The sequence below is a fragment of the Bos indicus x Bos taurus genome, chromosome 22 (genome assembly GCF_003369695.1).
Source record: "Bos indicus x Bos taurus breed Angus x Brahman F1 hybrid chromosome 22, Bos_hybrid_MaternalHap_v2.0, whole genome shotgun sequence".
Taxonomy (NCBI): domain Eukaryota; kingdom Metazoa; phylum Chordata; class Mammalia; order Artiodactyla; family Bovidae; genus Bos; species Bos indicus x Bos taurus.
In genome coordinates this window covers 49072559-49087275 of record NC_040097.1, presented here as the reverse complement: position 1 = coordinate 49087275, position 14717 = coordinate 49072559, and the positions used below count along the sequence as shown (strand labels likewise).

The 14717-nt window shown below is 51.7% G+C and overlaps 1 protein-coding gene across 1 annotated transcript; it reads left to right on the top strand.

Moving 5' to 3' along the window:
• The first annotated feature begins 417 nt into the window (after positions 1-417).
• Positions 418-13694, top strand: SLC22A14 (solute carrier family 22 member 14). Its single transcript, XM_027523499.1, has 10 exons — positions 418-2361; positions 3047-3150; positions 3358-3512; positions 4477-4645; positions 7881-8001; positions 8244-8341; positions 8599-8813; positions 10466-10619; positions 11234-11437; positions 13363-13694. The coding sequence occupies exons 1-10, from the start codon at positions 1849-1851 to the stop codon at positions 13538-13540; spliced, it is 1911 nt and encodes a 636-aa protein (XP_027379300.1). The 5' UTR covers positions 418-1848; the 3' UTR covers positions 13541-13694.
• The last annotated feature ends 1023 nt before the right edge of the window (positions 13695-14717 follow it).

Sequence of the window (14717 nt, the reverse complement as noted above, 5' to 3'; positions counted from 1 at the left end):
CAAACCAGTCAATCCTAAAGGAAATCAGTCCTGAATATTCATTGGAAGGACGGATGCTGAAGCTGAAACTCCAATACTTTGGCCACCTGATGCGAAGAGCCAACTCCTTGGAAAAGACCCCGATGCTGGGAAAGACTGAAGGCAGGAGGAGAAGGGGATGACAGAGGATGAGATGACTGGATGGCATCACTGACTCGACAGAGATGAGTTTGAGCAAGCTCTGGTAGTTGGTGATGGACAGGGAGGCCTGTCATGCTGCAGTCCATGGGGTCGCAAAGAGTAGGACACAACTGAGTGACTGAACTGAGCTATCTTCTCTCTAGATGTTTTTGAAGATCTTTTCTTTGTCACTGGTGTTCTGCAGCTGTGTTACAGTGGATTTCTCTTTTATTTATCCTGAGTGGGATATGCTGTTTCCTGAGTCTAAGGATTTGTGTTTTTCAACTTTTAGAAAATGATTGCTTTTATCTCCTTAAATATCAACTCTCTCTTTCTCCCACTGAGCCTGCAACTGGATGCATGTTAAATCTTCTATCTTCTTCTTCTTTTTTTTAATTTACTTTTTTGGTTGCGCTGGGTCTTCATTGCTGCACAGGCATCTCTAGTTATGAAGAGCGGGAATACTCTCTAGTTGCGGTGCACGGGTTTCTCCTTGTTGTGGCTTCTCTTGCTGCAGAGCACAGGCTCTAGAGCACAGGCTCAATAATTGTGCACAGGTTTAGTTTCTCCACGGCATGTGCAGTCTTCCCAGACCAGGGATTGAACCTGTGTCCCCTGCATTGACAGGCAGATTCTTAACCACTGTACCACCAGGGAAGTCCTCTTCTATTGTCTCATTCATTTTGTGTTGCATCTATTTAATCTTCCCTTTAGGGTGTTTATTTGAACAACAACTTGTTATTCCGTAGTTTTTAACTTTACAAGTTGTGTCTTCACTCCAAAGTATCTGCTATTTGCCTCTGATTGTAAGTCCGTCTCCATAATTGTAACTTCCACCTCCTACTCTCAGAATGACTTAACTTCTCAAGAATTTGATAATATTTGTTTCGAGTCCTTGGCTTCATCTTAATCTGTGAGAACCTTGCCAGCTTAGTTTGGAGAAACTTTCCTTCCGAGCAGACTTGCATCTACTTTTGCTGATAGCCAAGTGGTACCCCAACCCAAGATCTCTTCAGCTCTGCTGAGGGTTTCTGCTCAAAACAGAGTTTTAAGCTTAGGTCCCCCCACTCCCTTGTTGCTGTTCCAAGGTAATATCCTTACAGTCAGTTTTGCTACCTCACTTCTCCACTTTGCGTGCCTTTCCAGCTCGGCATGCTACTGCTGTCCAATACCCTACCATTTTGGCACCCCATGGCACCATTCCTGGCTCCCCACCTCTGCAGCCAAGGCTTCTTGCCACCCACCTTGGCCTCAGTTCATGGCCACTTCTAAGCCAAAAAAAAAATTTTTTAAGCAATGATCCCCGGAGACCTCTCCTATCTTTTGCAAGACTGGTTGTGCCTCAGCTTGTGTGTGTGTGTATGTGTGTGTGTACGTGTATAAACAAAGTTTCTACTGTGGGTAAGTTTCAGGGGATCTCCTCAGGACTTAGCTATTCATGATAACAGAGCATTTTCTAACACATTAAAAAATCTTAAGTGTTCTACATGTCACCAACAGGTGGGACAATGGGGGACAAATTAAGAAATTTCCGAAACAGAGGAGGGAACTACAGAGGCCATTGAGGTTGGGATCTAAACTGTTTTCAAGCCAGAGAGGCCACTTTCTGGCCAGTGGCTCCCACACTGGCCTCTGATGTTCTGAAAAGTGGTGTCAGTGAAGACTGAGCTGCATCCTTTCTTTGCAGAGATGGCAAAGGAAAACAGCCTCAAGATAGAGTTCAAATCCCATCCTCATCCCAGGAACCTCCACCAACACGACGGAGCAGAAAGCCCCCGTTCCTGTTCTCTGGATATGCTATTACAGAGATTGAGGGCCATAGATGCCCAGGATGATAAATTAACCAACATTATGGATGTGGTGGGGGAGTTTGGCACATTCCAGCGGAGGCTGGTGGCCCTTAACTTTATTCCCAACTTCTTGGCCTCCTTCTTCATGTTTGCTGATATCTTTTTGTTCACACCCCAAAAGCCCTATTGCAACACCAGCTGGATACTGGCAGTAGACAGCAACTTGACAGAGGCTGAGCAGATGAATCTGACCCTGCCCCGTGCACCCAATGGCAGTTTCCTGACTTGCCTCATGTACGTGCCTGTGGAATGGGATCTGCATTCTATCATCCAATTTGGCCTCAATCACACAGACTCATGTCAAAATGGGTGGATCTATCCTGAAATGAAGAGGCGGTCGCTGATAAATGAGGTATGCCTTGTCCTGAGTTGTCTGAAGCTACCCCAGGGCCCCAGAGATGTGCCTTCACCCTCACTGAACAGTGGGGGGAAAACTGAGACCCACGAAGGTGAAGCATTTGGCCAGGGCAGAAACAGGATTCTTTCTGCCCAGCCCTAGGCTTACCAATCTTAGCCAGGAAGCTCGAGTAGGCTGGGGAGTATGGGCAGGTGGTGGTGTTTGCCATCTGTCCAGGAAATTGCTTCTGGAGTTGTGGCTCTGCCTTCAAAAATCACAAAAGTTAGAGAATTGGGGAAAGAACAGCTTTGATCTGGTACCTCTTAACAGTTTCTCAGCCTAAGCTGTTAACCTGGCCCTTTCACAGCATAGGTCTGCCCAATCTGATTCTCTAGCCTGGAGCCTAGCATCTGTATTTGGGAAAGAGTCTTTGGTGATTCTGGCCTTCGCTCAGTCACCTGTCCATCTATCCCCTTTCTTGGCCTGTGTCTCCAGTCTCTCTCTCCAGCCCTAGTTCCTCGAGTCTGCTAGATGTAGGTGGGATGCAGAGGTAACGCAGCTGAGGCCTGCTGCACACAAGTTACCTGCCATTGCCCCTGGCCCCTTTTGCCTAAAAGCCCACCCTGGGTGGAGGCTCAGTCTCTGGACCTAGAAGGCCCTGGGTGGAGGCCTGTGGCCAATCCCTGCATATAACCCCCAGTTTGACTTGGTGTGTGGCGGGGAACCAAACAAGGAAATCGTGCATACCATGTTCTTGGCTGGGCTCTTGACGGGGGCTTTCTTCTTCGGGTTCATAACTGACAAGTAAGTCTTTTGGAGTTTCCTCTGGGCCCTGGGACATCCCTCCCTCTTCTTCGTGGCCGTTCAGAGCCAATGAATCTCAATTTAAGGGAGGCAAGGGAAGGGGCACTCCAGAGGCGGGTGGACGGCTCAGGATCTGGTCCTGAGTGCGGAGTGGGGCCACCCGCAGAGATCCACGGTCTCGGCGCAAGCGCCCTTCCACTCCTGCAGGTTGGGCCGCTACCCCACCATCCTGCTGTCGCTGCTGGAGCTGATGATCTTCGGCTTCGGGACAGCCTTTGTCAGCAGCTTTAACCAGTATATATTCTTCCGCTTTTGTGTGTCCCAGGCCGTGGTGGGCTACGCCATCAGCAGCTCGGCTTTACGTGAGGCGTGAGGCAGGGCGCTGGGGGCGGGGCGCTGGGAAGGGGGTGGGGCCGGCGTGCACCTGCTGGGAACCCACCGGACAGTTAGGGTTATGGCCCAACCTGGCAGCCAGTGGAGGCTGAGGGATGCCAGAAAATCTGTGCCCACATTGCCCTTGCACCATCATCCCCCTGGTACCCCGCACATCTCCCGCCCCTTCACACTCCCTGCTTCACCTACATGGCTTATGCCTATTCAACTCTTAAGAAAGCCCAGGTCGCTAGTAAGCACGTACTGACTCCTTTCATCCTGGCAACTGTCTATTCAGCAGGGACTATTCTGCTATTCCTTTAGCTGAGGAAGGTATTTGAACCTTGGGAAGTTAACCAACTTGCTCAGGGTCACACGGTAGTTGTGTGAAAGAGCTGGGATTTCTGCCCCCCACCCCCAACCCGTGATGCAAAACTCCCACGCACCCATACATTTATTGCTGCCATGGCCTTGTGTGAAACCTGCTGGGGAACTCCGCTCCCGCTTCCCACTGGGAAATTTCCAGAGTCCCAGCCAGAGGGAACTGGGTCCTCCACAGAGGCTGAGCTCTAAGTGGCCAAAGCACTGATGCACTAAGAGTAAAGACAAGGACAGTGACGCCTTGCATGTGTCAGGCCACATGTGAAGTCCTGTGCCCAGGACCAGGCCTTCTCAGTGATAGGTGTGTGGTCAGGCAGGAGGTGTTTAGAGGGAACTTCCAGGATGAGGACAAAGTGGAGGCTACCTCTGTGGTTGGGAGCTCGGGCGAGGGCCTGCAATGTGCCCTGGGGACACTTAGGCACTCTCTGTGGCTTTGAAGTGCTGTCTCTGGACCCAGATCCCAAGCAGGCAGGAGAACGCCAGTCCCTGAGCAGAGCTGGGGCATCTCAGAAGCCTGGGTGTGAGGGCAGCCTTGTGAACCCTGAGCTGATTACGATTTTGTCCTTTGCATAGTCACCGAGTGGCTAATGGGCATGTACCGGGCCTACGCCTTCATCCTGGGACACTGCTTTTTCGCCATGGGAGTCGTTTTCCTGACAGGACTTTCCTACAGCCTTCCCCACTGGCGGCTGCTGTTTCTGTTGGGAGGAACACCTATATTCCCCCTCATCTGCTATATCTGGTGAGCAAACAAATATAGGACATGCCACAAGGATGGGTCTGATGGGCTGGAGACTAGGAAGGTGGGGAGTCCGTGAAGGGTTGGAGTGCATGGGATTTTCCCTGGGAGAAAGTATATGAGAGGAGAAAGAGACAAGGCATCTGGAACCCCAGCATTTATGCCATCAGAGGAGATCCTCAAAGAGATATCAGAGAGGTGGTCAGAAAACCAGAAGGAAAAAATGTTGAAAGGCAAGAGTTTAAGGATTAGGGAATGGTCAGAGTTGAAGGCAAGAAAGGTGAGAAGCATCTGTTGGTCTTGGTGACCTTGAGGTGGCTTCTGTGGAACCAGAGGAGATTGAGGAGTGAGGAGGCCCTGAAAAAATAGAGTCATCCAGGTGGCAAAAGGAGAGGAACAAAAGAGAAGGCAGAGAGGGAGAAAACTGAAATCACCGTGTTAAGGGTTTGGCAGTTCTGGGTGAAGCAAGGATCATCTTGCCACAGAATGTAAGGACAGACTCCCTTTCTCCAAGACTGTGCTTTTCATCAGGCTTGAGTAGATGACTTGAAGACTGTGTCTTTCATGAGTAGATGAGCAACATGGGGAGAGAAAGAGATTCAAGACTCTCACTTCCACGAACAGGAAATTTCTAGCCTTTCTAGTTGGCAAAGGAAGATGGCCACTGGGCCGTGGTGGTTTTTTTTTTTTTTAATAATAAATGCTGTCCTGAAGGTGGTAATACCTGTCTTTAGAAGGTGAGGTTATCAGACATTCTTAACAGCTTTAGGAATTCAGCTGAAATTTCAGGTAAAAAAGTTCCATGTTATATTCGATTCTTCCTTTTTTCTCTGATTTCATTTTTTAATTTCATTTCCCTTCTTCCTCACCCTTGATGCTGAAAACTCAGCCTCTGTGCACCAATGGCAAATCAAATCTTAGAGACACAGTTTTGAGTGAAACAGAAAAGAATAAGCCTTATTGCAGGCTCCTGTCGCAGAAACTGTGTCCCAACCCGAGAGGATTCAATGAGGAGTTTTATAGTAATGGTTCAAGGGCGGAGTTGCTAATAAGATTAGGGTATGTGCAGGAACTATACTCCTCTAATCTGGTTTCAGGTAATATTAAAAAAAAAAAAAAAAAATATATATATATATATATATATATATATATATATATATATGTTTGTTTGTTTTATGTATTTGGCTGTGCCAAATCTGTTGCAGCACATGGGATCTTTTTAGTTATGGCACGTGGGATCCCTGACCAGGAGTCAAACCCAGCCCCCTGCATTGGGAGTACAGAGTCTTAGCCACAGGACCACCAAGGAAGTCCTCAAGTAATCTTTTGATGAGCTTCTCTGGTTCCTTTAATTGGGCCTTAGGTAGTCTTCTTTGGAATGAAGAGTGCTGACAGCTTCCATTTATTGGGGGCTTCATAAAGAACTCAGAAGATATTGTTATGTGTATCCCTTGAGGCTGAGCCAGGACCCTGCCCCAAATCTGCACTGCTGTTTCTTGGCTGCTCCTCCCTTGTTTCTGCATCCCCTCCCTTCCCTGATTAGTCCATTGGCATTCAGGGACACTCATGGAGGTTGGAGTCTGTTCCCTACAAACAAGAAACGGGGGACACAGAAAGGTTTCCAACCCAGGATCCTCACAGGGTCCTCCTCAGTTTCAGCCTCTCCTATGCTTTCAGTGCCAACTATTCCACATCTGAGGGCTGGGGTCTCCAGGGTCCTCTGAAGCCAGGAGCAAGGTTCTCTGACCTCTCCAGCTGTGCGGCACGGGCCTTGCCTGCCCAGTCGGCCCACTTCATCCACTTCTGGGCTTCATGTACTTGCCAAATCTTTCTTCCCATCTCTCCTACTTGAGGGTTGGTATCTTTTTTCACTCCTTTTTTAAAAAAAATTTATTTATTATTATTTGATTGTGCCAGGTCTTAGTTGCAGCATATGGGATCTTCCATTTTCCTTGTGGCATGCAAACTCTTAGTTGCAGCTTGGGGGATCAGGCTTGACCCCTGGGTCCAGAAGATCCCCTGGAGAAGGAAAGGGCAACCACTCTGGTATTCTTGCCTGGAGAATCCCTGGTACAGAGGAGCCTGGTGGGCTACAGTCCATGGGCTCATAAAGATTTGGACATGACTGAGCGACTAGTTCCCGTATGAGGGTTCAAACTCGAGCATTGGGAGCATGGAATTTTAGCCACTGGACCACCAGGGAAGCTCCTCACTCCTCTATTTCAGTAGGCATGTGGTCAATCTCCCATCTTTTTGGAGACATCCCAGTTTAATGACTTGAGGACAGTTTTGTAGCCTTAGAATGGAGGAGGATAACAGGGTGACTGGTTGCTGGCCCCTTGGGGGGCTGCAGGGGGTAGGGAACAGGAGCAGGGGTAGGTAGAGGGGATGAAGTTGTCTCTAGAGTCCTGGGTGTGTGTGTACAGTGGCCAGCTGCAGAGTCCAGGTTGGGGCAGGAAGAGGGACAGTTACAAGAAATCAGCAGGGGCTGATGGCAAGGTTTTGTTGAGAGTGCCTTTCCAGGGGACTGAGGTTCATACTAGCTCCGCCTCTGAGAGTTTGGGCAAGCCACTAGGCCCTGAGGCTGAGAATACATTGGGAATAGTCATACTAGATCTGGGTTGGGCAGAGGATTAACAGACTGATAAAATAAGGACACTTAAGAAGTGCTTTAAATGTTAAAATGTGTAGGTTCTTCAACTTGGAAGGATTAGGAAGAACCAAGGACCTAGGGTTATTTTGAGGTCAAAGGCAACGGGAGATGTAACCAGGAGGAAGTGGGCTGGAGTAGAGACCTCCATTCACCCAGGCAGGCGCTGGGCCCTGCAGTCAAAACTGGGGTCCTGTCTCCCATACTCTCCAGGCTATTAGGAGATAGGAAACAGGAGAATCCCCAACTACGAGAACGAGGCTCTAACAGAGGATGTGGATGCAGAGGGAAGAGGCCTCAGTATGTCTGGGCAGGTGTGGACAACCCCTAAGATAGAAAATAGCTGTTAGAGGTGGCTGAGGGGGACAGAAGCTGTGGTGCAGAAGCAGCCAGTGGCCAGGGTGTCACTGAGCAGTGGTGGATACTGTAGAATGGCTTGGGCAGGAGTGGGTATGGGAGTCCAAAGATGATGGTCACCTTCAAAGCCTCCAACATCTGAGTCACCTCATGCTGGAACAGAATGGCCATGGCTGAGGCTGGGATGGGGCCATCTTGGAGTGATGGGTAAGAGAGGGATGGGCCATGCAGGATTCTTCCAGAGTCCCCACGGTGGCTGATAATGAAAGGAAAGCTGGAGGAGGCCAAGCAAGTGCTGTGCTATGCAGCTGGTGTGAACAAAAAGACCATTCCTTTAAGTCTGCTGGATAAGGTAAGAGACCTCTGGCCTGGAGTCGGGGCCCGGGCAGGAGGGCTACATGGGACCTCGGCCCAGAGGGTGTCCCCAGCCCACTGCTTGAGGAAAAGAGTGATGGCAAAATGGAACCCTGCCAGGGAAAAGCCAGAGGCCAGGCTGGCCCTGGGAGGCAGAGGGCAGGGAACCTTGTGAGTCCCGCTGGCGGGGAGCAAGCTGGGGTCTTGGCCCTGCTGTGGCCGGTCCTGCTTGTCCTGTAGTTGCAACTGCCTGGAAAGAAGGTGGCTTCGGCCTCTATCCTGGACTTCTATAGCAACAAGGACCTCCGCAAGTTGACCTTGGTGATGTGCAGCATATGGTGAGTACCCGGGGCTGGCGGCAGGGACTGCAAACGGGCTTGCAGTTCAGGGATCCAGGGAGAGAATAGATGTTGGGGGGCCGGTGGGGGAGCAAGGCCTGAGAACCCTGGTGCAGCCCGCAGAACCCAGATCTCTGTGTTTGTTCCTGTCCTCCATGGCCACCCTGCCATGCTCTCCTCTGCCTGTCTTTATTCCTGGCCCTGGCTTTCCATGTGTCTTTCTTGGAGTGTCTCTCTCTTCCGGTAACGAATTCCAGGTTTGCCGTCGGTTGCAATTACTACATGCTGGGCCTCAAGATAAAGGAATTGGGTGTGGACATCTACCTCACACAAGTGATTCCTGGCATGATGGAGGTGCCCGCCCGGCTCTGCTGCATCTTTCTCATCGAGCAGTTGAAGAGGAGACGAACACTGATTGTGACTTTGTTCCAAGGTGCCATCATGTGCTTCCTTAGCCTTACGCTCCCATCAGGTACAGCCTCCACAACCCCCTTTCCGCCTCCCTGATGGCACCCCCCAACCTTCTAGCTTCCTTGAATCCCTTCCTCGTGCCTCCTGCCCCTATCCAGGCAACACAACACCCTGGGGGTCAGCCTGTTGCATCCACAGCCCGCCAGCCCTATAGTGGCCCTAGCACTTCCTGAGAAGGGAACCATTCTCTAGAATGGGTGAAGAGGGGCCTCCCAGGACAGGGCACTGGAAGGTCCCAGGGTCCTGGGAGGGTAAGAGGTGCTGTTCAGAGGAATCGTCCTTGGGCAGGAGAGCGGGCAGCCTTCTTCCCCTCGAGTCCTACCCACATCAATAATTAAATGCGAACAGAGGCAGTAGAAGTAGTCTTCAACTGCCACCCCAGCCCTGTGTCATCTGTAGCCTCACCAGGAAAAGCTCAACTGCCCACTGAAGACTGAGCATAACACTGGGCCAAACTCTCAGGAACAATTCTTGCATGGAGGCCACTCATTCCCAGGGGGGCCCCATGCCCCGTGCCCTGTCAGTTCAGAACCAGGGAAGGAAATGGGAGGGCGGACTCTCAGTATTTTCAAAATTGCAGAGTCCTAGAACAATGCATATGCCCCAGGTCACCAGGCTGGCAGAATGTGGCAGGGCTGAGATGTGGACATTAAGATGTCAGCATTCATTCACCTGATCAGAATGGGTACCACAGGAGCCCCCTCAGCCTCTGGGGCCAGGGTCAGGGAGGCTGTGTCCAGGATCTGCCTCATGGCATTCCCTTACTCTCCCTGGGGGCTGCAATTTTGTGTGTCTTGACCTGGACCCTTTCTCTCCCTCTCCTGCTGTTGGCAGTGTTGACTGGCTAAAACAAAACAGAAGAAACAAAGCCATTATTCAGTTTTTATTATTCAGTGGTTTTTTTTAAAATGTGGGTCTATAATGATTTAAGCAGAACTGTCTGAAACTAGACAGACTAGGAGGAAAATCCCCAGTAAACAAAACTAGGTCTCCAGTTTCATCCCAGAGCCAAGTGAAGCCAGACCCAGAGCTGGGCATGGGGAGGAGGCCTAGGGCAGGGTCCCGCAGAGGCTGGTAGGGGAGGAGCTGGAACTCCTGGCTCCAGGTCAGTGAGCCTGGGTTCAACTCCCCTAGGCCTGAGGAATGGGCTTTCCCGAAATCATTTCTGCCTCTTCCAATGTATAATCTGGCTCCCCAGAGTTGGGCATCCTGGAATGTCTAGCCATTCAGGCCCCGGGGACTAAATGCCCCCTTACCCCTCTCTACCTGGCAGAGAATGAAGGAGAAGTGGGGAGAGCCCTGAGCAGGCAGCCAGGCACACAAGATGCCGGGCTGGGGCTGAATGGATGCTCCAGAAGGAGCAGGCGGTGGGGTGGGGGAAGCTGGGCCTCGGTGAACCTGTGGAGGATCACAGAGAGCCTGGAGGCAGGGATGCAGGAGTGGAGTCCACACAGTGGGTGCTGGCCGAGAGCCCACACGGGCCCCACTCTACTGACCAGCTCTGCCTGCTCATGTACTTATTCCCTCTAGCAGACTGACCCTTCTCTGAGTCTGCTGGCCAGCTGACCAGGTGGTGGGGGGTGGACTGTCCAGATGCCTTCTGAGGGGGATTGAGGGAGGGCCAGTGGGCAGGCCTCCCCAGGCTGCCCCGAGGGAAGGGTGGCCACAGACTCAGGCGGCTGCATTGTCTGGCCACAGAGTTGAAATCCCTCGTGGTCTTGATAACCCTGCTTGGAGAGTTCAACCTGGCCGCCTCCATCACCATGTTCTACATCTACACTTCTGAACTCTTCCCCACTGTCCTCAGGTAGGGGGCCTGGTGGGTGATGGTGGGGGCGGGGTATGGGTGGGGGTGGGCAGTAATAGAATGAATAACAGCAGCTGAGACTGGGCATTCACCTGGTGACAGGCACCCTGCTCAGTAATTTACATGGGTTACTCCATTTAGCTCTCACCCTAAATATCCCCCTAACACCATCATCAACCCTAATTCAGACATGAAATCAGAGCGGTAAGGGCACTGGCTCAAGGTCAGACATAGCAGATGGCAAACGTGGGATTTGGACCTAGGCTGTCTGACTCCAGTCCCTGACTTGCACTGACTGCCTAAACTGTGTCTGGGCCACTCTGAGGTTCAGGCCCTTCTCCAGAGGAACCCTTGATGATGGCTGTAGTATCCCCCTCCCCAGCCACCCTCACACACCCACACTATGGTGTATGAGCCTTATAATTCTCCCACTCCTGGCTCCATAAAAAATTACTACCTACCTTGCAATAACAAGGAACTAAATTCTCCAAGTTTGCACAGTGAGTTGGACAGGGTAGAGATGAGGGTGTGGGATTTTGGGAAGCTGCTTTTCCCACCCAGTCCAGTCGCTGGGCCCAAAAAGCCTCCAAATGAACTCTCACCTCCCCTTCCAGGGCAACAGGTCTGGGTCTAGTGTCTCTGGTCTGGGCAGCTGGAGGCATCTCTTCTTTGACACTCGTCAGCCAGAACATTGCCATCTTAGCCATCATTCTCTGCTGCCTCTCGGCCCTCGTGGCTTTGTTCTACTGCTCCAGTATGCCAGAAACGCAAGATCAGCCCCTGCCTGATACCCTGGAGCACATTGCCCCACATACAAGGTGAGTGTGCGTGGCTTCTGGACTCTGGCCAGAACAGGGCCTGGTTTTCAAGCTGTTGGCCATGAGAGCATGTCAGACACTATCCATCCCCGCCCTGCTGCCAGGAGGCCTATGATACCAAGGCTACTCTGTACTCACACAGACTCCCTCGCTCTCCTGGGTGCTGCCACCTGCCTTGGTCCAGCCCAGCCTCTGCCAGCTCCCATCCTGTCTGGCTCTCCTGACCCAGCGTGGGGCAGACCTTCTTCTTTCCTCATCCCCTGATGCCTGTCTACACGGGTGATGCCCGTGGCGATGCTCTGGGCTTCCTCCCCTCCCAGGGCACAGAGGACTGGCTTGGAATCATCTTTCTGAGTATTTCTCCAATCCTTTCTGAACTCCCAGTTCCTCAAAAAGGACCCAGTCTTTTATTATGATTTTTTTTTGCCCATACCACCACACAGCATGGATGGTCTTAGTTCTCTGACCAGGCATTGAACCTACACACCCTGCAGTGGTCGTGTGGATTCTTAACCAGTAGGCAGCCCGGGAAGCCACCAAAGGGACCCAGTCTTGATTGATGACTCTGGCCTCTTGGCCCCAGTAGCCCAGGACCCCGCTTGGGAAATGGGCTCCACCCAACTGCTTTATGGACTCTCTGGTCTCTGGTCTCTTAAGTGCCCCTGGAGAAGGCTTGTCAGGATTGGTAGAAACACTCCTCCTAGGATTTAGGCCAGCAGAGCCCACAACTCTCTCCCTGGACCTGAGCAACAGGGAGGGGCAGAGGCTGCCTGATGTCTTCCAGTGCCCTCTGCTCATAGCACAGGGGCCTCTGCCACTGGCTTCCTCAGTCCTCCTCCCCACCATCGGTCTACTTCCCTTGTCTCCTTGTTTAAACTCTCATTGACAGCCCCTGAGCTAGGCATGGTACCAGAGCCGGGCTGTCAGAGGTAAGAGGTTCCAAGGCTTGAGCGAGGGAGACAGATATGCAAACAGTTTTCACCAATGGACTCTGACACAGGAATATACAGGACCTATAGGAACCCCAGGAGGGAGGAGCTTTACTTTAGGGATTTGGGGCAGGCTTCCCAGAAAAAGGGATATTTGAGTAGGGCTTTGAAGGATGAATAGGCGTTTGGTCCGTTGTAGAGAGGGGGACTGGCATGCAGCAGAGAACAGCATGGTAACTAAAAGCACAGGCTCCGGAGCCAGGGAGCCTGGAGCTCTATTCTGCTCACACTCGTCAGCATGTGCACAGGGAGGTGACCTACTACCTCTGAGATTCAGTATCTGCAACATGGGATGATAACGTGCATGGAGCATTTCCCATGTGTCAGGGCCTGTTCTCATTGCATGCCTTTCCACCTGTGTCCTAACAGTCACCACGTGCAGTAGTGACAGGCAGGTCCTGTCACTATCCCTCATTTTACAGCTAAGGAAACTGAGGCATAGAGAGGTGAAGACATAGACCCTAGCCTTCCTCTCTCATAGGAATTGGGAAGGTTAAAGCCAAATGAAGGGGTTGGCGGGAATTCCCTGCCATTCCAGTAGTCAGGACTCTGTGATCTCACTGCCAAGGACCTGGGCTTCCATCCCTGGTCGGGGAACTAAAATCCTGCAAGCCGTGTGGTGAGGCCAAAAAACAAAATTAAATAAATAAATAGTAGAGTGGTCGGCACAGTGGCACAAGGCAAGTGCCCAGTAAATGCCAGTGATGAAGATGGTAAACGGCATCCCAAAGATGCAGAAGAGCAAAGGGTTTGACCCGGGTTGGGAGATGCAACAGGCCTGATTCTGGAGGCGAGGACCCCTCCTAGGCTCACACAGAAGCTTGGCTGGGGACCCACCAAGGCATGGGAAAGCCCCGCCTCTCAGGAATACACAGCCAGGCCTGGCCTGTTTTCTCAGCTCCTAAAAGGATGCAGCTCAGACTTTTTCTCCAACAGTTTCTCCAGGAGCATAAGCGAGGAACTCTCGAATGAGGACATGTTGAGTGACGATGTGACGGAGGAAGCGGCCAAGAACACCATTCTCAACGCCAGGTTGACAAGCATAGACCACGATGGCCTCTCCAGCCCGTCTTTGCAATCTAAAGAAGAGACAGTAGACAAGGAGGAGGACTGAGCACCAGGCCCTGCATGCCCTCGGGTGGGAGCTGAGTGGCTGGATATGGGGCTGTGAATTCTAGGCCTATTTCGACTTGGGGGGCAGGGTCAGTCCTGCTCCAAGGCCAGCCCTCCCACCTCTCAGGGAGCTAGTGTGTGATTCATTCCAATAAAAGTACCATGTTTCACTTGAGATGACTAGGTCAAAATTCACTGTGTCCAGAGGACCCAGGGGCCCAAGCCTGGAGGAGAGTGGTCCTTGATGTCTCCGCTGGCCTCTGGGGACAGCGAGAAGTCATCTGATTGGAGTGTGGGGGTGGGTCACGTCTGTGAGGGCCAGGACTGGGAAGGGCAGCACTCACCTCCATGCTGCCCACATCCTTCAGCTCAGGTGTCCACTAGTGTGGCTGGGCTTCCTGCTTCGGGTGTAGGCTGGGGACAAATTCCACAGGCCCACCCCTGTGTGCGCACCTGTCAAGGGAGGGGTGGAATGTAAAGGAATAATGAGAAGGTCTCCCATTTGTGCCATGGCACAAGGCTTTCTCATGCCATCTTTCCTTTGCTTTTCCCAAACTCCTCTTGGGGATTACCTATCTCACTCTCATCCTGTGGAGAGGGGAGGGCTGTGTCTTCCTTGATGATTCCATCCCAACTCACCTCTGACCTCCACCACCCTTAGGATAATCCTCAAACCCCAGCTCACAGTCCCAGCTGCCCTGGAGGTGAGTCTGCCTTCCCAGTCAGTGTATGGGCTCTTTCAGGCAGGGCCCAGAATTTCTTATCCACTGGTCAGACCTAGAAACATTTGGGTCAGGCCCTGGGCTCTACTTGGAGAAGGCAATGGCACCCCACTCCAGTACTCTTGCCTGGAAAATCCCATGGACAGAGGAGCCTGGTAGGCTGCAGTTCATGGAGTCGCTGAGAGTCAGATACGACTGAGCAACTTCACTTTCACTTTTCACTTTCATGCTTTGGAGAAGGAAATGGCAACCCACTCCAGTATTCTTGCCTGGAGAATCCCAGGAACGGAGGAGCCTAGTGGGCTGCCGTCTATGGGGTCGCACAGAGTTGGACACGACTGAAGTGACTTAGCAGTTAGCTGGGCTCTACTCTCTCTCCTCCCCAGGAGAGGAGTTTATTTGGAAGATCATTATCAGTTTGCAGAGAGGTGCTAACTCCCCAGAGATTCTGTGGGA